Raw genomic sequence first — 23,449 nt, 5'->3', positions numbered from 1 at the left:
ATAATACAGAAAATAAAGCAAATTCAATAAAATTGATCGATAAATGTCAATATATAGATATCTTGTGCTAGTAGTGATAAGTAGTGATTTGTAAAGCATTCTCTCCTCAGGCCTCTTAACACGGGAACAATACTGCCTCTATGAGAGAGTTCATAGATCTACACTCACTGCCAGACTCACAGCCTTAAATTCCCAAACACATGACATTTCATAGACCTCAAAGGGAGGTTGAGTCACAGTCTTACTGTAGCTACAGGCTTTGCTAGCAGCATATTCATTCAGAAGAGCTTACAGATCAACAATGCTGTTTAAAATCTTCAGAAATGTGGTCTTAAGTGATCACTAGGCTTGATCAGTAAATAATTGAAAGTAATAGTTAAAAAAATAATCAGGGATGGGAAGAATTCGTAGGGGAAAAAAAGGAAAATCTCCTGGCAGAAAATTATCAGTACATTTTCCGTTAAATTTAAGGACATTTCCTTCAATCCTAAAACACTACAATTCAATGGAAGTCAAATGCAGAATTTAAAATATGGGTAAAGCACCATGTAACACAGTACATTTGCTGGCCATATTTTTATGGAGTTTTCTGTATTCATACAGATTTCTGTATTTTTCATCCTGAGAAGTGTGACCCACATGAATTGTGAAATGGCCTTGAACAATTCCAAAATGGACACTTGCCAAGCCCAAATATGAGTAAATTTCAGCACTGACTAGTATATGAAGCAGCAGGTGGTGTGATTATTAAATCACAAAGGCTGTAATTAAATTATATATATAGATAGATAGATAGATAGATAGATAGATAGATAGATAGATAGATAGATAGATAGATAGATAGATAGATAGATAGATAGATAGATAGATAGATAGATAGATAGATAGATAGATAGATAGATAGATAGATAGATAGATAGATAGATAGATAGATAGATAGACAGACAGATGGTCACAGAGTGTAGCTCTTAGCATAACACTGGAGCAGTCAAAGAAATTTAGCACAGTGTGCTTTAAATACAGCTTCAAGGACTTCTGGCATCTTACACACACATTAGCTGAATATCTCTTGTTTTAAGCAGTCATTTGGACTCTGTTTTGAATAACAGACGCCAGGATGTACTTTCTAACCAACAACATGTCATATTTGTTGAGTGCATAACATAAAGACAGAACATGCTGACATTTTCTACAGCAAGTCAGTGACCAAAAGTCAATACAAACGATACATATTCTTAAAACCGTAAATGTAGCCACATGCCTGAGGCCATTTAAGAGTTAACAGTTTGTCAGAGAGACTTATAATCTCACCATCACAAATTTCTTCCAAGGCCAAATTTGCTATGCAAAAATATATATTCTAATGGACTGTATATATATTATCATGGTTACACTTTAAGGTCCAATTCTCATTAATAACAAACCATCAACTATGACTTTTGCCTCAATAAATTCCTAATTTGCTGCTTATTCATAGTTATTTAGGTAGTTGTTAAGTTTAGGTATTGGGTAGGATTAGCGATGTAGAATATGGTCATGCAGAATATGTGTTTTAAGTCCTAATAAACATATAATATATTTTATATACAATATTCATATAATATATCATAAATATTATATGTGACACTGGACCACAAAACCAGTTATAAGGGTCATTTTTTAAAATAAGCTTTCCATTGATGTATGGTTTGTTAGGATAGGACAATATTTGGCCGAGATGCAACTATTTGAAAATCTGGAATCTTAGGGTGAAAAAAAAAATCAAAATATTGAGAAAATTGTCTTTAAAGTTGTCCAAATGAAGTTCTTAGCAATGCATATTAAAAATCAATCAAATCAAATCAAATCAAATCAAATCAAAAAGGAAGTTTTGATATATTTACGGTAGGAAATTTACAAAATATCTTTACATCCTAATGATCTTTACATCCTAATGATTTTTGGCATAAAAGAAATATCGATAATTTTGATCCATACAATGTATTTTGGGCTATTGCTACATACTGTATATACCTGTGAGACTTATGACTGGTTTTGTGGTCCAGGGTCACATATAGTAATAAATATAACTCGTTTATATCTATAGTATATGCAGTACATACTGTGAATTTCAATATTTTATGCAATAGAACATATATTGAAGAAAAAAAACTTACTATATCACATTCGTAATTAGGAAGTTTAACATGCAAGACAAAAAAATTTTTATTAAATATTTTTTTAAGTAAATATATTTTTTACAGTTATGTTTATGCCTCTTCTCTAAAAGGTTCTTTTTTATGTTGTCTGATGGCTGACACATGAACACACCAAAAAATACATGCACATGCACATACTTGTAACCACACAAAAACACACACACACACAGGAAATCAGTTTTGTGTTTTATGTAAGAGTAAAACTGGGGTTTTAAATGTGAGACCGCCTGGACAGCACACAAACAAACATTTGCTTTAATTAGCATTCTTTCTCCTGTGTGCGTCATTTGTGAACATGTGTTTATGTGTATGCTTTGTTTGTGAAGTTTGACAAGCAGATCTCTGGATCTTCAACCAGCCCTCATATGCAGACGTGCTGACAGTGCAAAAGCAGACTGCGCTTCCCACTGAGAGAGGATGCTTCAGTGGTGAGATATCACCACACACACACACACACACACACGCGCAAGGTGTGAATGCTCACCCAACCACATATGTGCAAAGTCACACTTCCATAAATGTAAACATCAGAAGTCATTTGCTTTGTCCACTGTGAGAGTGAACGCTTCCAAAAATGCACCAACAGATGCACAACAACTGTGCTGCATGCTCTTTGTGGTTTTTCTCTCTCTCTAGATATATTTAACCTTCTTAAACAGAAAACAACCCGAATAGACAGCTGCTGTAACCATTGTCCCCCAAGACACATGCACACACATTTAAAAACTCAATTACTCTTTACAAAAATACACATTTGGGTCTATTTATCATTAACCAGTATGACATGTTCTCTACTGGTTCCATATGTCCGTATTTCACTGGACATCAAAATTGTTTATCGTACAGTTGTTTGAAAACAACTTAAATGTTAATATGATTTTTTGTTGATTTAACATTCAACAGTCATACACAATGACGCAAGAACTTTTCAGGAATCACTTTTTAAGATAAAATATGTACAAAGATGAATTAAGATCTATAGATCTGTTTTGTCTTTGTGTTTATGTGTGTCTGCAGAGTTGCTACTAAAGGCTTCTATCTTTCTAAAATTGAAAGTATGTATTTATTGATTTATTTCATTTCATGTATATTTTATATTTTTAGCAAGAAACAAGATTATGAATGTGAAACTAAATGCCTTTTTTTCCATTAACTGTATGTGTATCTTCAAGCATTCCATAAACAGCACTGACATTGTTTACAAGCAATGTCAATCATAATTCAGAGCCTAATGTCTGGTGCAGCGAATGCTTTTAGCAATGCATACTTAAGTTTTATGTGCCCTAATAGAAATAAAACTAAATACAAATTATTATTATTGGTGTTTTTGTTATTAATAATAATAATAATAATAATAGTTGTAGTAGTATTAATGTTAATAATATTTTAAACATTTACTATTATAAATGACTAACTTATAAAATGAACAACATGGTTTTCAAATGTCTTTTACATTATATTTACATTAAATACATTTTCATCTTCCAATAATTCACCACACAAAATAAACTGTGTAGAGCATAAACCATGTTAATCCTTGCTGAATCTAACATAGTTTTTTTGTATATGTTCTTTTCTTTTCTTTTCTTTTTTTTTTTTTTGATAGGATTGTCCATGGTTTTTTGTCACATAACTTGTCCAGGATTGCATCTACCTAATATTTTGGCTGCTTCTACCGAAATACTGTACAGTTTGATTGGATGCACAGCTTTTTGGACAACCACTGATCTGTGTATCGCAATAACGAACAACAGCAAACCTGCGTGTGAATGTGAACCAGTACCAGTAGGACTTGTTGCCTCTCCTCTCTCTGGCCTCCTCAGCCTGCCGCTGGTGGACCTCGCAATGCCTGTCAACACAGAAGACATAACAGAAACACTTTTCAGAATGATCTGATTATAGGAGGAAGGATATAGAGCAAGATGTATAGGACACAGTGTCCAGAAGAAATGGAGCAGAGGAAAGCAGATGTGTTGGGAACAGAAATCAGAGCAATGAAGCTCGGCCCACGCAATTATGTGCCGCATGTGTTTGTAAAATCAAGTCAGATGGGTCACAAACACAGAGACAGATCAAACGCTGCTTCTTTTGAAATCTGTGCTGCCACTAAAACCCTTAAACGGTTAGTTCACCCAAAACTGAAAATTAGCCCATAAATTACTTACCCTCAAGTCATCCTAGGTGTATATGACTTTCTTCTTTCAGACGAATCCAGAAGCTGTTTCATGGCACTCAGCGGGTGTTGCATGCATCAGTCCAAAAGAAGTTGAATAAAAAGCGCCCATCCATTAAAAAAAAGTGTCTCACACGGCTCCGGGGGGTGAACAAAGGCCTTCTGTAGCGATCCATATTCAAAACGTAATAATCACTTTAATGTAGCTTGCGCTCACTGTTGTACACGGTGACTGGTTTTCCTTTGCTAAAGTAAGGAAACTTTGCTTCCTTTGCTCCTGTTAACAAACATTGGTTTTCAAGAGACTCATCAGCGCATGCGCAACGCTGAACTCATACGTCATCAGCCCGGAGCTGCTTCCCTTTACAACAGTGAGCGCAAGCTAGATTAAAGTGATTATTACGTTTTTAATATGGATATTTTTCTTACAAAAACGCATCAACTCGCTACAGAAGCACTTTGTTCACCCCCCGGAGCCATGTGAGACGCTTTTTTTTTTTTATGGATGGGCACATTTTATTTAACTTGTTTTGGACTGTAGCATGCAACACCTGCTGATTGCCATGAAACAGCTTGAAAGATCAGACATTTTTTTATATAACTCCGACCGGATTCGTCTGAAAGAAGAAAGTCATATAAACCTAGGATGATTTGAGGGTAAGCAATTTATGGGCTAATTTTCATTTTTGGGTGAACTAACCCGAAAAGTTAAGATCACCAGGAGGGTGTTTGAGTACAGACAACGTACAAGAAAAGTGATTCAGTTTGGAGTTTTGCAAAGTGACAGTGTTTAAATCTCACGACAGTGAGATACAGGGATGACTCTAAAGCTCAAACTATAAAGACCAAACTGAAGTCCCCTGTTTGCACAGGTTTGGACTGCGATGTAGGTCATGCTGAATGTCTTGGTAGATGCTACTTGTAAATGTGATCACATAAAGAACAAAGATCAAACAAGCTGCATGCCTTTCCATAGATGGGCTCAACTCACAAAAGAGTGTTTAGATGATTTTTCATAAAATTATAAAAATTCCAAATTAAAATGTAAGATTTTTTATTCTGTTTTAATGATAATTAAGTAAATTTTAGCTCCTAATTCTCAAAAACTGTAATCACCAATTGTAATTATAATGCCACTTGTTGTAATGCCTTTAATTTATCCTGAATTAATTTATCCTGGGTGAAAAAAAATCCAAAGTGAAAGGTCCAGATGTCATGATCTGTGCTGGGAGGAGCGCGGAACAAGGAGACGTGGAGTACATAAACGGTCTTTAATCCTTGGAAGCACAAGGGAATTACACAACATCCAACAAGTAGAACCGACAAAGGAACACTGAACAAACAGGAACTTAAATACAAGGGATAATTACTAACAGAGACAGACTGCACAGACTGGGACTTAAATACAGGGGATGATTGGGGAAACACAGTTGCATGGGATGACTTATCAAACTAAACGAGGACAGGAACATGACCAAATAAGGAAAAACAGGAACAGAAACAGGGGCAAAACACGACAGAACCGTCCAGAATCCTGACACCAGATGCATTATGGTCTTGGATTAATTCCCATGAAAATAATATCACAATGTATAAAAATGTTAATCCTTTGTTTTTTGATTTTTAGGGATGAAATGGGATCTCAAGCCTACTCATTCTGATTCTGAACTAAGAACAAAACATGGTACTGCGATGAAACATTATTCTTAAAACACACATAAAAATTGAAGTGAAAGGGGAGTGACGTGTGGCCAAGTATGGTGATCCATACTCAGAATTTGTGCTCTGCATTTAACCCATCCAAGTGCACACACACAGTAGTGAACACACACCCGGAGCAGTGGGCAGCCAATGCTGCGGCGCCCGGGGAGCAGTTGGGGGTTTGGTGACTTGCTCAAGGGTCTCACCTCAGTTGTGGTATTGAGGGTGGAAGAGAGCGCTGGTTATTCACTCCACCCCACCGACAATTCCTGCCGGACCTGCGACTCGAACCCGCAACCTTTGGGTTACAAGCCCGACTCTCTAAACATTAGGGTTAGAAAGCAAATAAAAATGTTCAGATGTGTTCAATTCTTCTTCAAGCAAGAGGCAGAAAACATCTACATTTCCACCCAAACCAGACACCATCATCATAAACCTCAACACACGTTCACTAAACCCTTAGATCACAGAACAGTTTAATACATACAAGAATCACTTAAGTTAAGAAAAAAAAAAACATTATTGGTTAATAATAGTTTTCACAACTAAAGCGGTTTGATACAACTGTCTGCTGTTTTCCTCTGAATTTATCACTGAGATATACCGCTATCTGTGTCAGTGTGAATGCACGTTCTTACAGGTCAGAGATTTTGCTGATACCAAGAAGTTGAAAAAAACAAAGGCTTTAAATGTGTGAATTTCCTGTGTGCCGCTAACATAGGAAACAATGAACCAGCTCTGCGCTAGTCCCTACAAGCATAACAATTATTGCGATTCACAGGTGACGAAGCACTAATTTGTTTCCATTCAGATGTGCAGGTTTATTCATCATTTCTGGCAAATCCCTGGCAGATACTCTTTCCTGAAATGCTGAGTCAGTTCACTCTTCCTGCAGAGGAATACAAGACACGTTATGTGGTTGAATGTTTTGGCACCAATAAAATATCAACAGGCATGTCTGTTAAAGACTAACATCTAATGCAGCCAGACACTTGTTAGGGGTATGCATCACCAATTTAACAAAATCAGCCACGCAAACATAGAGATGGTAATGCAAATCTAACAGATCAAATTAGGCTGAGAGGAACAGAGGAACGATTAAGAGGTACTGTTTCCAGCACAACATTGCCAGTTCAGACTAAATAAATCAAGCCCAGAGCAACATTCAGTGCTTTGGTTTAACACATAGACCACCTAACCTTTTCCAGTATTTCATCTCCTCTGAGCTCATTTTGCATTAGAAACTCAGGCTGTATGCTGATTTAGTTAGTAATTCGTTGTTTTCTTACATTCATGAACCAAAATAACATTACAACTTTTTTCTGTCAAGCCCTGTGAAACCCAATTCAGCAAGTCTAAAGATAAAAGCATACTGGTGTTGACATGCAACATGCCACAGGCTAAGTTACAGGAAATATTCACACAATGACGGTAAAAGGCTGAGTGACAGACAGAAATAATGTACCAGCTACACAGTGTATATCATGTAACACTGTATATATTAAATTAAAAACTGCCTTCGGGGTGAGTTCATACATGACTGTGACTGACAAGCTGACAAAATGGATTTATGTGTTATGAACTGCCTGAAAATGTCCTCTGTTTTATTGACTCACTACAGAGATAATAAAGGTTGAGATCATTTAAATTGTTTTCTGTGTAAATATGAGGGGTCTCTGCACATTGGGACATGACTGAACAGGCCAGCATTGCTAAATACATACGCTCAAACATAGGTTGCATCCCATGCACTGTGGCCCACCACTTTTGTTTATTATTTTACGACAACTGTCTTTACTTATTCATGTTCTCACAATAACTGTCATTTTGTAATATAATTACTGCCAGTTTCAAATCAATTTTCTTCATCAGCAAGTAAATTCAGATTATTTTAATTGGATTATTGTTAAAAATATATATATAACACATTTTATTACTGCTAGTTATAACTGTGATACTACATTGATTTCATTTACACTGAGAAGGCAGAAATTAAGCTTAACTAATATACTTTAAAAAGGTTGCATTACTCATAGATACAGGTATAAAACATAAATAAATCCATTTTTACATACTAAGATTCTAATGTACTATCTAATGCTAACTGTCTGAATAATGTTTTATTCTATGTGAAGGAAAATATGAGATTAATTTTTAAATTACTATTATTGTGATTACATGTTTCAAACATTACACATTGTTTGACAACCATAAATAATATGGAAGAAGAAAAAGAAAGATCAAAGATTAAAAAGAAAGAATAAAATCATGCCTTTTGTGTCCTCTATAGAACTCTAATCAAAACTGACACATCAAGAAAGAACAGAAAAAGTTGCGGCTTAGCACAGAGTAAAGAGAGAGTCTTAGTGTCTTTAGTTAAGTTTAATCTGATCTTTAAAGCTTAAACGTGTCAGTTTATCTGAATGTTTATCCAACCAACAACTACTGTACAAGTAAAAAAATGTAGGTTGATTCCCCTGAAAAATGTAAACACTCCAAATCTGTGGCGCTATCAAAACATTCCGATTAGCCTGGCATAGCAACACCCACTCAACCAATGGTGCGAGTTTGGGGCGGGGCTATATGCTACACTCACCAATGACAGACAGGGGAGTGTTTGGGAAGTTTGTTTGAATGCAGTCATTATTTTTGCAGTTCTATGTGGTGACGCTAGCAGAAATGCATAGCTTTGCAAGACGTGATAGTGCCGGTAGATAATCTTTAACTCCTCGCCTGATTCTTAGCCGTACACACCCTGTGAGGCAAAGTGCCCATTATCAATCCATGACATTCCTGTGTCCGCATTCGGTAATCACTAAACTAACAGTCTTGAGTGATGAAGACAAAAGCAGGGAGACTTGGAGGAGACAGGAAAAGACCAAACCATCTGTCAATTTCAGTGTCAAGTCGAGTGCTGTCAAAGGAGACATTTTAGCACAAATGAAATGTGTGACATGGTAATGAAAATGACTGTGATCAGCCCTCCAAGTCGACATGCCTCTGGAGCAAAGAGGAATTTCAAAGCACTCTCGGCCTGGGTTAATTTCACAGGAGATTTGTGTTGCCGCTGACTCACCTGTCAGCTCGACTGAGATGACAGGGCAGGTCAGGAAAGGGGAGGGAGGCAGTGAAGGAAAAGGAGCCAGATACTGATAAAAAAAAGTGCTATAGTGCAGAGTCTCTATTGCCTCAGTAAGCTCTGTTGGGCAAGGATCCAAAATAAAGGATTAACAAAGAGATTCATTCATCCGCTCAAAATTATTCACTTCCAGATGTGACATGGGAGACATTTTTTAGCATTAATTCTTACAGAAGTCCACATGGACAGTGCAGCATGCAATCCATCATGTAGAAATTTGGTTTTCAGATAAACTTAACGCTTAACGGTGCCCAATAAACAAAATGGAGGCACAAAATGACTCATAATGGTTCAGGAATCAGAAGTTCATCCAAGCATTAAACTGTTGCAGAAAGAGCTGACAGTGTGTCATGATTAATAAACGATCTGTGTGATTTATGCCGTCTATGCGTGAACATCTCTAGCAGAGTCTTGTTGTGCTGATGTTTGATTACTTCTCATTGTGAGTTACTGATTTACCTCAAGTGTTCAGGGCGTCTTACACGGCAAAGCACACATGCACATGCAATTCAAAGTGTTGTGTATTCTCTGAAATACGTACATAAATGAAACTTATGATTTTAAAGAGATAGTTCACTCAATGAAAATCATAATCATGTCATTCTGGATCTGTATGACTTTCTTCTGCAAAACAAATAATAAGATTTTGAAGAATGTCACTGTGTTTTTTTTTTTTGTTTCAACTTCATTAACTTTCCTTCTATGGGCAAAAGCAGTTGAAAATATCTACGTAAGTCATACAGGTTTGGAATGACATGACGCTGAGTAAATTATGACAGAATTTACATTTTTGGGTGAACTATCCCTTTAAGCACCATTGTTCTTGCAGTGGAGGCCAAGGTTGTACTTGAGGGATATTCTCTGAATGAGATCACATACGCTGTGTGCTGCCAGAGAAGGAAAGAGAAAAAGGACTGATTACATGATCCAACATGTGTATGCTAGGAGTTGGGTGTGCTGTGACAATGACTTTGGCTGGCCTGAGGAAACACTACATTCCTGCCAAATCATTGTGTACACAGAGAGTTCGGCTTATGCGTCCAGATTATAGGGAAGAAACATGCGGCTGTTCTCAATGGAAGGGCTCTATGTAGCGCCGCAGGCTCCGTTGCACAACGAAGGGGAAATAGTGTGGGTAAAGTTGTGGGGACAAGAAATGAATGTTCTCTATACTACATGATGTCTAAAAGTCTAGGATGTCCAGTGAAAATGGATGCACAAATGAGTTGCTGCGATCACCGCAAACGTTTTCTACAGGGTATTTTTTCTTCTAGGGTCTCACCAAAAGTGACTTCCCAAAAGTAAAATACTAAACATCACTCTCATTCTGATTAGTTGTATTCAAGTTCAGGAAAAGTAATTATTACAAAAAAATGTTATAATTATTACAATGCTAATATATAAATACATTTAAAAAGGTGAAAAATATGGTGGATTTGGTGGTGCCAGTCAACCCTCCAAGATGGGGGTCTTATGCTTTCTTTTTTTCAATTGGGGAGGGGTGGGGTGTCAAACGTTTCTGTAAATTATTACATTAGGGTAGCCTACAAGTTTAATCAGTGTTCATATGCTAAATTACCAAAATAGACCCTAAAAAGATGCTAACGAACACCGTTTCCCAGAGGAAGTAACCATAACAACAGCATGATGCTTGCGCGCCATTGCGGTCAGTTTGGACGGTTCGTGTTGATAAACCATGACAAAACATAGCCTAACCTTATTATAGATTTACATATGACCCAAAAAAAAAAAAAAAAAAAAAAACTTATGGCATTCTTAAGAAAATAATCCATCGGTTAAATAATTGTGCAAGACCCTAAAGGTTTGTCAGAAAGTATTGGACATATTTATCTACAAAAAGAAGTCAGTAAGGCTATGACTCACCCTGATGGAAAATGCAGAGCACACAAGCCAAATATAGCAGATTCTCATTTTAGTTATTTGAAATTTTGGGAAGTCGTTATCAGTCGGTTAATTAGGCCTATTACTAGGCCTATATTTGATTGCATATAATTTCCCCCCTAATAATTTGCATATATATTGTATAAGTGTAAACTGACTGTTTAAAATATGAAAAGAGGATATCACAGCGCAAAATAACTTTTCAAGTTTGCTTTCACTTTTGCATAATGATAAGATCCAAGCTTACTGCTATTGTATAAGAGCAAATTTCACGTCAGTTGATGACATGAAACTTTCGGTGGTCCTGTAGGCTACTCACCGGAATATGTTTTCTTCATGTTCATGTGGTCCTTTTTATCCGGAGAATTTCGACTTTAGTCTATTAGGTCCGTATCTGAGATTGCAACATCTGAAATATGATCGATCGCTGCGTAGAATTTCTCTCCGGCTCTCCGCAAAGCACATGTAGCTACCACGACCAAAATGTATGTATTTAAATCGTCCTTATGCTAAACCAACTAAATCGGTTAGAACTAAACTCCCACACACCTTCAGCTTTACCTGTCCACACACAGAGATCCACACCTGTGGATAACTCCGCCTTATGGATAGAGGCAAGACTACACACCTGAAGGTTTGACGCTCGAACTGGAATAGTAGTAGACAAATAGCCTAACATGGACATGAATTGTCATTTTTGGCGAATTTAGTAAGACTGTAAAATTACATTTTATATTTTACATTAGGAGTTAAAGATCCACATTTGTTTTTTTTTCCACATAATTTTTATAGTTAAAAAAGTAGTAAAAGCAACATTATAAAACCAATAAACAATTTATGAAACAGCAAAAATCTAATATACAAATATCAAAATAGTTCCAGGCCAGCAAATATTAATAAATTGAATACATTTTTAAAACATTTATATTTTTTGTTTGAAGGACTTTATTAGAGTTTTCAATCAATCTTACTGAGTAACAACCCATGAGGCGACTAGGAACATTGCGAAGCTTCCCATAGCCTATACTGTTATTCTCACGAGTGTTCGCCTGGTGAGAATCAGTCAAGTTGTGATGCCGCTGTGGGTCTTTATGTGGCTTAAAAAGAGCGCCTGCTGTAAATTTGTGTTTAAGGTTTTGAAAAATGGTTTGGAACTTGTGTGAAATGTCATTATGGTTTGAGATTTTGGTTAATGTTTTTTTTGAAACAACTGAAAAAAACTGCAATAGGTCACATCACACCAGAACTTATTTCCTATGCTGTTAAAACCAAAACCTTTCACTGGTTACATGTTTCCAGTCACTGCAAGTAAACATTACAGCAAATATTTGATTTTTTTATTTTCCAGAAAATACTTTTTGAAATGATGACAACTGCATGACATTTCCCAGGTACAACGTAATACACTAAATGTAGACAGGACTGACTGTGCAATTGATCTGACAAACATTTTAAAAACCCACAGATTTTCTCACACATCCTCTTGTTTCTGGTAAAAGTATCACAACAGTTTTTCCCCAAATGCAGTGTTTATCACTTTGAGGTTTCAAACGCCACTCATATCTGAATAAAGCCCTCTGAAAAAAGTGCACATGTTGATGGACTAAAGTGAAAATAGAGGTGACATTCTCTGAAGAAGGGGCAGGTTTCCTCTACAGGGGTCTTGACACAAATGTGTTCCACCACAGGAGGAAGTCTGCAGTTTCATCTCAGAGATGCAAATTATGCAAGCCCCCAATGTAGACTAAGAAGCCAAGGCAAATAAAAGCACAGCCTGAAACGGTGACATTTTCAAATCCTGTTTTTCTGTTGTCTGTCATACAGTTGCCATTATTCTTGTAAAACAACACTTAAATGTGTATTACTGAAGCTATACAATGAAGTTATCAAAAAATTTACACCAGCTGTTTAAGGGCAACATCCATAGTGGATTATATTACACAATATGTAGAACATACACAAATTCATTCACTAAAAATGTAATACACAAATGCATAGACAACACAGCTAAAAATAAATCAAAGCATAGTATTTGCAGCCAAAACTGAATCACTCATTAATGCTAAAGGATTTGAACAATCTGAAATATATACACAAAATTACTCAGAAGAAATATTTACAGAAAATAGAAGAGGACTGAAAATTCAATTTAAACCAATAGTCATTTAGAAGAGATTAACAGAGATTAAGAGCATTTCTCTGAATCCTCTGTTGCCATATTTCAACAGAAATAGGTCAGAAAACCAACCTCAATCAGATCGAACTAAAGTAGGTGCGTAGGACTGAATGAGTCACAGCAACATGCAAAACAGTACGAAAAACATATTTTTTGTTTATATACACACACACACACACACACACACACAAGTTGGTATGATATATATATATATATATATATATATAATACCAACTTATGTGGTTTACAGTAGCTTGGCTACTGGAAAAAAAAAAAAATATACATACATATATATATGTATATATATATATTCGAGTACTAGGGAATGTCTCATATTTACGTGAATGTCTCATATACACTCTGTCTTTCGGTGAACAGTCATGACCTCGTACACTCCATTGTTACACCTTTTCTCCTCTTCTACTTTCCCTTCGTTTCTGATCAGTTTCTTTATCTGGGACAAAAGAGAGGAATAATTCAGCTTGATTATTAACCTCCAAACACATTTGCTGGAAAATGCCTCTTTGATATATAATACAAAAGTATTGGTCATAGACACTAAATTTGTAATCATATGGCTGGACAAATTTGAAATCTGCACTTTCCAGGTTGCATATGTGTAATGCATTTACAAAGTTTCTGATTATCTTCGGATGTACAGACATGCAACAAGTTTTAGGTGTATGACATTCACCTTGGGCACCAGCCACACTCCAAACACAAGGAGTAACAGTAAGAGCACACTGCCAGCTGTGAGAGCCGTCACTGGGACCAGTAAGTCACTCATGCCACCCGACTTTGGATTATCACTTCTGGAAGGGGCCAGACTGATCAGTGGCTCTGTAAAGAGAAGTCCAAATAACTTCAGTACAGCCAAAGCAGCATCACCAGCTTCAAAACTACAGCAATAAAACTATGCATTGTTTATTATTTTTGTAGATTCTCACTAACTGAACCTTTAGGACAGAGAAAGAAAAAAAATTAACAATAAAAATAAACAATGCCATTGAAAAACAATTTTTAATTAACGGTTTGTAATTATTCTCTAATGCTCACCAAGTATAATTTTATTTGATCAAAAATAAGTAAAAAACTGTAAAATCTGGTATATTATTACAACTGAATAAAAAAAAATTGAAATAATATTGTTTTTCTATCAAGACCATTTTGTTTGAATACATTTTAAAATGTAATTTATTCCTGTGATGCAAAGCTGAATTTTCATCATCATTGCTCCAGTCTTCAGTGTTACATGATCCTTCAGAAATCATTCTCACATGCTAATTTGCTGCTCACAAAACATTTCTTATCATTATCAATCTTGAAAAAGGTTGTGCTGCTTCATATTTTAGTGAAAACCATGATAATTATTAAAAGTTCAAAAGAACAGCATTTATTTGAAATATATTTTTTGTAACTATTTTAACATATTTATTGATACTTTTGACTAACTTAATGAATCCTTGCTGAATAAAAGCATTAATTTCTTTCAAACAAACGAACACATACAAACATAGATACATGCATACATACAAAAATAACCCAAAACTTTTGAATGGTAACGAATGTCTTAAATCATACTTATCAATATAGGTATATGGTAAATTCTAAATGGTCTGTAATTAAATACTGAAAATTACATGTCAATAAACGAAACAGAAATGTACACTCACCGTGCATCAAAAGAAAAACACCCGACTCGTCCATTGTACATTTCCCATACATAAGATTGCAGGTGCACCAGTAAGCCCCAGTGTCTGTCATTTGTAGGTTAATGATGTCTATTGTCAGGGTCTTGTTGTCATATCTGACTTCAACACGTCCTTCAAAGTCTTTATGGACAGATAATTTCTTGGTTTGAAAATAGTAGTAGAAGACATCTCGGTTGATCTCATGTCTGCTGTGCAGATATACACCCACCGCTTTTTTCTGAGGTGCAGGAAACTTAATAGTGAAATTGTCACCTTTATATTTGATCTCATCTAAAAATGATTAAAGAAACAGCCTGGATCAGATCACAGCATCCAAACAAACAGAAGTTAAGATGTTAAGTTTGATATAAAGGGTTTAGAAAGAAAACATAGAAGAAGCAGATGTTCCTAGTTCAGACATCAAAACCAACACCTGGACAGTGTAGATGATGAATATTCCTGCATTAGGTCAAGTATTTTCTTAGCATTTTGAGTAATTTTGCTTATTTCTGCATATCAGGTAAGTGCTACACTGTCACTACTTCTGACATTGATAGTTTACATGTTTTTATGCCTTAAAGACATAGTTCAACCAAAAATGAAAATTTTTCATCGTACCCTCACATCGTTTCAAACCTGACTTTCTTCTGTGCAACATAAAATATGATATTTTGAAGAATGTTGGTGACCAAACAGTTTTGGTGATTATTCACTTCTGTTGTCCAAAATGGGGGGGGGGACTGACATTTCTCATAATATCTTCTTTTATGTTTCACAGAAGGAGGTTTGGAATGACATGAGGGTAAGTAAAGTTTTTATAACCATCATGAGGCATATTGGATGCACTCACAAATACAAATATAAAAAACAAAAATGAATGTATCACTGTCTAAAGACACGTCACATATATAACCCTAGCTGTGAAGTGACTGAAAGTAGGTCAAATCTAAACTAACGTAAACACTGCTGCAATGCTTTGTAACACACAAATTACCAAAATGTAGAACAGTAAAAACACAAAGCACTAACCTGCACTTGCAACAAAGTTGCTGAGACAAAGAACAACCAACAACAAGAAGATGATTTGCAGAGACCCCATTGTTATTGCCTTCAGTGTATCTTAGTCAGTGTTCTCTGTCTAACACAGGAAATAAAACAACTTCTTTCTGCACTGCACAAGTGTATATATATATATATGATCCAGCCCACAACTTCTTCTCACTGAGCTCTTAGTCAGCAAACCTCAAATGAGTGAAGTCCCACCAACACTTTCAAAAAAAACATTTCCAAGAGTTGCTCTTTTTAACTCTGCAAATCGAAAATTGTTCCATTCATTTAATTTATCATTTGAAGTGAAGGCACCAGAGTTACAAACAGTCCTCAGGATCAATCTGACTTCGGCTGACAGTTATGGACTCACTATAAATATTAGGTGGCAGGACAGGATGTAAATAATGCATCATCAAATAGACTTAGGTGCATATAGGACCACCACAAATTCAAGTCAGGGTCAATTAAACATCACAACATTGTCAAACACCTGTCATCAGACCTGTACAATAGGGCTTTGGGATTTTTTTTCCCAAGTAATCTTCACCTGGACAAGAAGGCCATAAACCCTACAGACAACTGGCCCATAAATCTCTACAGCTCCATTGCAGTTGATTTAGGAATATGTCTTAAAACAATAGTTCACCCCAAAAAATGAAAATTCTGTCACCAATTACTCATCCTCAAGTCGTTCCTCATTGGGTCTCACGCAACAAACAAGTACTGCTGACCTTCCGTTTACCATATTTGATAAGATCTATATATACAGTTAGGTCCATATATTTTTAGACACAGGCAAAATTTGTATTATTTTAGCTGTTGACCAAAACATATTCAAGTTACAGTTATACAATGAATATAGGCTTAAAGTGCAAGGGACAATAAGTAATTGGACAATTGACTCAAAAGCTGTTTCATGGATAGGCGTGGGCTATTTATTCCTTTGTTATTTCTACATCAATTAAGCAGGTAAGAGGTCTGGAGTTGATTCTAAGTGTGCCATTTGCATTTGGAAGATGTTGTTGTGAGTTCACAACAACATCTTCCAAATGCAAATGGCACACTTACATCATGCGGTCAAAGGATCTCTCCTTACAAGTGAAACAGACAATTGTTAGGCTTCAGAAACAAAACAAATCTATTAGAGAGATAGCAGGAACATTCGGAGTGGCCAAATCAACAGTTTGGTGCATTCTGAGAAAAAAGAACGCACTAGTAAGCTCAGCAACATAAAAAGGCCTGGACGTCCACGGAGGACAACAGTGGTTGATGATCGGAGAATCCTCTGCATGGTAAAGAAAAATCCTTTCACAACGTCCAGCCAAGAGAAGAACACTCTCCAGGAGGTAGACGGGTCACTGTCAAAGTCTAGAATCAAGAGAAGGCTTCACGAGAGCAAATACAGAGAGTTCACCACAAGGTGCAAACAAGGCCAGATTAGACTTCAGAAAGCCAGACCACTTCTGGAAAATCATTCTTTGGACGGCTGAAATTAAGATCAACCTGTACCAGAATGATGGGAAGAAAAACGTATGGAGAAGGCTTGGAACAGCTCATGATCCAAAGCATACAACATCATCTGTGAAACACGGTGGAGCAGTGTGATGCCATGAGCATGGCTTCCAGTGGCACTGGGTTACTGGTGTTTATAGATGACGTGACAGAAGACAGAAGCAGCCAGATGAATTCTGAAGTGTACAGGGATAAACTCTCTGTCCAGATTCAGTCAAATGCAGCAGAGCTAATTGGACGGCGCTTCTTAGTACAAATGGACAATGACCCAAAACATACAGCAAAAGCAACCCAGGAGTTTTTGAAAGTAAAAAAGTGGAATATTCTGCAATGGCCAAGTCAATCTCCTGATCTCAACCCGACTGATTATGCATTTCACTTGCTGAAGACAAAACTAAAGGCAGAAAGACCCACAAACAAACAACAACTGAAGTCAGCTGCAGAAAAGTCCTGGCAAAGCATCACAAGGAGGAAACCCAGTCTCTGGTGATGTCCATGAGTTCCAGACTTAAGGCAGTCATTGCCTGCAAAGAATTCTCAATAAAATATAAAAAAAAAAATAAAAAAAAATGTATGATTATATTTATTTGTCCAATTGCATTTGAGCCCCTGAAAATGGGGGGCTGTGTAAAAAATGATTGTAATTCTTAAGCATTTTATATTTTTGTTCAACCCCTTGAATTACAGCTTAAAGCCTGCACTTCAATTTTATCTTGATTGTTTCAGTTGAATTCTATTCTGGTGGCATACAGAGCCAAAATTATGAAAATTGTGTCAGTGCCCAAATATATATATGGACCTAACATGTACATTGATTAATGTGAATAAAAGCCTAAATTAAATCTGTTTATCATATAAAGTAATTGTGTCTTTTAAGAAAACTTGGATTAAACCAATCGATTCAAATGGATTACTTTTACAATGTTTTTATTAACTTTTTGAAGCATCAAAATTTTGCTTGCATGGACTTTCAACGGAGGGACAGAAAATCTCTGAGATTTCATAAAAAAATGTTCATTTGTGTTTCAAAAATGAATGAAAGTCTTATGGGTTTGGATGACACAGAGATGCAAACAGGTAAGGGGGAAAAAAGGTGAGAACTGGGGGCATGTTCCACATGGATTTTTTTATTTTTTATAAATATGTTTTACATGCTCGTTTGTAGTTAATTTAAGGTATTTTTAAAAATAGTTCGTATTACCTTATATGTCCAAAACGGTAATATTTCACAAATAAATAAATAACATCTTGTTGCAACATTTTACAAAATTCAAGATTGAATATATTTGGTCAAAATCCCATGTTATAAAAGATGAAGTGCTACGCAGGCTATTTAAGACAATATTGGCTGATTAGACGGCAATGCTGACCTAAAATGCTAAATGTTTGCCCTCTCTCTCTTCACTGGTCCCACATCTCAGACCTCAAATACATAAAATATTACCCTTTTTAGACGGTTTACTAAAGAGTAAAGAAAATACTATACAAAACTTACTAGCAGTTGCCAAGTGGTTATGAGTCTTACTTTTCCAATACAAAGAAGACCAGTCTACCTTTTCATAACTGAATATAAAAAGTTATGACCAGTCTGCAACCGGCCCGTTCTTTATTTACCCTTGTAAGATCACAAGTACCCTTGTAAGCCCTCCCCACTAAAAACACTTTTTCATTGGATCTGAGCAAATCTCATAGGTGACCTATTTTGATCTAAAAAAAGTGAGTTGCCACCTAAAGGTGAGGAGTTAGCATCTATGATGACATGAAGACAGAATTTTCATTTCTGAATGAACTATCCTTTGAAATCTTGTTTATCAACCTGCTTTAATCTTTCGTGAGTGTCAATAGAGAATAAATGAAGATTTTTTGGCTTATTCTGTGCATTTAAAACAATCCCATTACGTCTCTAACATACTGCTCAGAGCAAACATTATCGGGATAAACGAAAGTATTTAATCCATTGAACACTTCACAAATATGTCTACATATTGTCTGAATATTTTACATGACATATACATTGATATTCATGTTTAAGTCACATGGATTTTTCTGCTCCAAAACAGATGAATACATTTGTGCAAAAAATTCATTAAAATATGTCTACATATTGTCTGAATATTTTACATGACATATACATCGATATTCATGTTTAAGTCACATGGATTTTTCTGCTCCAAAACAGATGAATACATTTGTGCAAAAAATTCATTAAAAAAAACCAAAACATTTGTCTGTCATTGTTAATATTTACTGTGATGCAGTTTCATCAAGTGAAACTGTTCATAAACACGTTTTGCTCTGTTAATTCACTTATTTTGAGTATTAATGCACACGGTTTGATTGGTGTATGAGTCACATAGCTTGCGGCAAATGCACTTTAACGAGGAAGTAATCAAATAGATATTAATGAATATTATGATGAACTTGATTTATTCATTTCATAGTATACTTGTGGAAAATAAGCAGCTGGAAATGTTGGTCCTCAAAATCTGGTAACTAAATTCAGACAGAGAAAGAAATGAATGAGAGTAAATGGCAAAATCATTTAAGTGTGCTGCAATATTACTGCTGAACTACTCACGTGACAACTCATCTCTGTGTAACCATAAGCATTTCCTGAATGTCTGCAAGAACAGTTGAGAGCAACATCTCGCTCTTCTGTGTGCCATCCAGAAACACTGTATAAAGTGCAAAGACCTCACTCACACAATAGAAGTGATTTAAGTCACTGTGCTTATTGAGTGTTAAAATATTACAGTACCGATGTCATTTACAGTTTCTTCCATCGCTTTTCTGTTTTTCAAGTACATGGGCCAGACATAACCATCAAAGTAGCCTGGTGGATCCGGAGGCACATAGACTCGTGAGCTATCGATTAGAGAAAGAAAAAAGGTGACAGGCTCAGTCAAAACATTGATGTTCATCAAACCAGACTCATCTAACAGGAGCCTTGTCCCTACCTTCTTCTCTCTTTACATATCTCATAAGGGATCTGCAGGAAGTACCTCTTGTTGAACAATGCATTTAGTGGCCTGGAAGTACAACATGGATCCATGAAAACATGTCAAGTGCTCCTGATGGTGCAATCCATACTCAAAGTCAAGCATGTTTAGGTAATCCAGAGGTCATTCACACAACAGAAGTTTGTTGCTATACTCACTGAACTGATATTACTGTAATACCTCAACATCTTAACATACAGGATTCAGAGGATTGTTCACTGATGATCTAAAACACTCCTCTTTGCTGCGACAACCAAAAGAGCAAACAAAAATTAAAAATGTAATTTGTATGAATAATAGGATTGTAATTCTTTTAACTAACGATTATGTAAATAAACTGTCAATGTACCTGAGCATACATAATATAATTAAATTAATTAAAGTTTAAAATGTGCACCAAGTAAGTACAGTTGAGCTTCCGTTTGGCATATATTTAAATTGGTTTATGTATGTGCATTGACTGGTTTTAATGTCAAGTAAAGCCGAAATTAAATCTGTTCATCATGTAAAGTGATTGTGTCTCTTTAGAAGACTCATTGCTTGATTTATATTAATTACGTTTACAATGACTTTATGAACTTTTAAAGCATCAAAGTTTTGGTTTCACAGCCCTTCAAAGGAGGGACAGAAATCTCTCAGGTAAAAAAAAATAAATAAATCTGAACTAACATCCGTTTCAAAGATGAAAAAGGTTATACAGGTTTGGAACGACACGAGCGTGAGTCAATGACTACAGAATTTTCATTTTTGGGTGAACTATAATGTCACAACAAGTTTGTCATAAAAGATCTTTTGCATCTGATGAGGAGCAAGATAGATGTTGGTCCATTGTGTTTTATCAAGTCCAAAGTCAATGCAGCCATCTACCAGGAGATTTTGGAGCACTTTCTGCTTCCATCGGATGACAAGCTTTATGGAGATGCTGATTTCCTTTTCCAGCAGGACTTAAGCAGCTGCCCACAGAGCCAAAACCACTTCCAAGTGGTTTGCTGACCATGATATTACTGTGCTTGATTGGCCGGCCAACATGCCTGACCTGAACCTCATATAGAAATCTATGGGATATTTTCAAGAGAAAGATGAGAAACAGTCCATCCAACAATACAGACGAGCTGAAGGCTCAGAAGTGCCACAGGCTGGTAATTCATCTAGAATATATGAAAGTTTCACTTTTTGAAATAAGTAAAAAAAAAAAAACATATCTATATATATATACTTTTTTTTTTCCCACAGAAGAAAAAAGTCATAATGACAAAATGCTGGTTTTTAAGTGAACTATGCCTTTAAGGTTTTGATCTATCTAGTTCATATATTGAAGATAAACCATATAAATATAAAGACAAACAGAGGGATGTGAACAGTTAAACTTCTCAGTTCCATTGGACTTTATATCAGCAATTTTGGACACCAATCATGTTGGAACTAATTGTATAATGTGAAAAAAATGACAAACAAAAGAGATGAAACAAAATATTGCTTCTTCTACGGTTTTAAAAATAATTTTATTTCTTTATAATATTTGTACAAGGCAACAGTGCAAATTTGCTTCTCTATTTACAGTCTACTACAATTGTGGTCAAAATTTTACATACACTTTGCAGAATCTGCAAAATGTTAATTATTTTACATTTTTAAATGTTTTACTTCACATGTAATTCATCTAGAATATATGAAAGTTTCACTTTTTGAAATAAGTAAAAAAAAAAAAACATATCTATATATATATACTTTTTTTTTTCCCACAGAAGAAAAAAGTCATAATGACAAAATGCTGGTTTTTAAGTGAACTATGCCTTTAAGGTTTTGATCTATCTAGTTCATATATTGAAGATAAACCATATAAATATAAAGACAAACAGAGGGATGTGAACAGTTAAACTTCTCAGTTCCATTGGACTTTATATCAGCAATTTTGGACACCAATCATGTTGGAACTAATTGTATAATGTGAAAAAAATGACAAACAAAAGAGATGAAACAAAATATTGCTTCTTCTACGGTTTTAAAAATAATTTTATTTCTTTATAATATTTGTACAAGGCAACAGTGCAAATTTGCTTCTCTATTTACAGTCTACTACAATTGTGGTCAAAATTTTACATACACTTTGCAGAATCTGCAAAATGTTAATTATTTTACCAAAATAAGAGGGATCATACAAAATGCATGTTATTTTTTATTTATTGCTAACCTGAATAAGATATTTCACATAAAAGACGTGTACATATAGTCCACAAGAGCAAATAATAGTTGACTTTATAAAAATTACCCCATTCAAAAGTTGATTCTTAATACTGTGTTACCTGAATGATCCAAAGCTGTGTTTTTTTTGTTTAGTGATATTGTTCATGAGTCCCTTGTTTGTCCTGAACAGTTAAACTGCCTGCTGTTCTTCAGAAAAATACTTCAGGTCCCACAAATTATTTGGTTTATCAGCAACATTTGCATATTTGAACCTTTTCCAACAATGACTGCATGATTTTGAGCTCCAGAAGCAAAACCCATGCCTTAATGGTCCCCTGAAATGCTTAGAAACATGCAGCGTTACTCTATGTGTTGACGTCATTTTAACTGAAACAGGAAGACAGGGCGGGACATATCAAGCAGCCCCGCCCCTTTTTAAAATAGCCAATAGCGTTCATTTATATCACAGCTTGGGCTAGAGCCGTTGAGCTCCGTAAAGCCGCATTTGACAGGGTATGACAGTCACAATCTCATCCATATTGCTATAAAATATAGCATTCTGTGTAATCAAATAGCTCCGATACATTTTGTGGTCTGCGCTGACTCGCGCATGTGATCCGCTCCTTGCTATCGTGTCTCTGGCCCGGAGCGGAGTGTGTGTGCGGTGGTTAGCGTGACTTCTTTTTTTCCTCAATGGAAAGCATATTTACACTGTTACAATTGT

The 23,449-nt window shown here is 35.6% G+C and overlaps 3 protein-coding genes across 3 annotated transcripts in view; all 3 read right to left on the bottom strand.

The window, feature by feature from the left end:
* The window catches only part of LOC107689620 (neuronal-specific septin-3-like), a 96,376-nt gene extending 84,679 nt beyond the window's left edge, over positions 1–11,697 (bottom strand). Inside the window, exons 1-2 of the mRNA XM_016487687.1 lie at positions 11,433–11,697; positions 3,982–4,047 (exon numbers count right to left, since the gene is read on the bottom strand). Of these exons, the coding sequence (XP_016343173.1) occupies positions 3,982–4,047; positions 11,433–11,457 (91 nt within the window). The 5' untranslated portion in view covers positions 11,458–11,697. The remainder of the gene's footprint in view (positions 1–3,981; positions 4,048–11,432) is intronic.
* Positions 11,698–13,637: 1,940 nt separating this feature from the next.
* Positions 13,638–16,110, bottom strand: LOC107689621 (uncharacterized). The gene is made up of 4 exons (XM_016487692.1): positions 16,010–16,110; positions 14,963–15,271; positions 13,984–14,129; positions 13,638–13,743 (listed from the first exon to the last, which is right to left on the bottom strand). Exons 1-4 carry the CDS (start codon positions 16,077–16,079, stop codon positions 13,639–13,641), a joined length of 630 nt encoding a protein of 209 aa, XP_016343178.1. The 5' UTR covers positions 16,080–16,110; the 3' UTR covers position 13,638.
* A 3,655-nt stretch (positions 16,111–19,765) lies between these two features.
* On the bottom strand, positions 19,766–20,769 carry LOC107689622 (nicotinamide riboside kinase 1-like). The gene is made up of 5 exons (XM_016487693.1): positions 20,722–20,769; positions 20,500–20,571; positions 20,301–20,407; positions 20,121–20,217; positions 19,766–20,035 (listed from the first exon to the last, which is right to left on the bottom strand). The coding sequence occupies exons 1-4, from the start codon at positions 20,727–20,729 to the stop codon at positions 20,129–20,131; spliced, it is 276 nt and encodes a 91-aa protein (XP_016343179.1). The 5' UTR covers positions 20,730–20,769; the 3' UTR covers positions 19,766–20,035; positions 20,121–20,128.
* Positions 20,770–23,449: the final 2,680 nt, after the last annotated feature.

Source organism: Sinocyclocheilus anshuiensis, unplaced genomic scaffold, assembly GCF_001515605.1.
Source record: "Sinocyclocheilus anshuiensis isolate Anshui unplaced genomic scaffold, SAMN03320099.WGS_v1.1 scaffold813, whole genome shotgun sequence".
Lineage (NCBI taxonomy): Eukaryota > Metazoa > Chordata > Actinopteri > Cypriniformes > Cyprinidae > Sinocyclocheilus > Sinocyclocheilus anshuiensis.
This window is presented reverse-complemented; position numbering and strand designations above follow the sequence as displayed.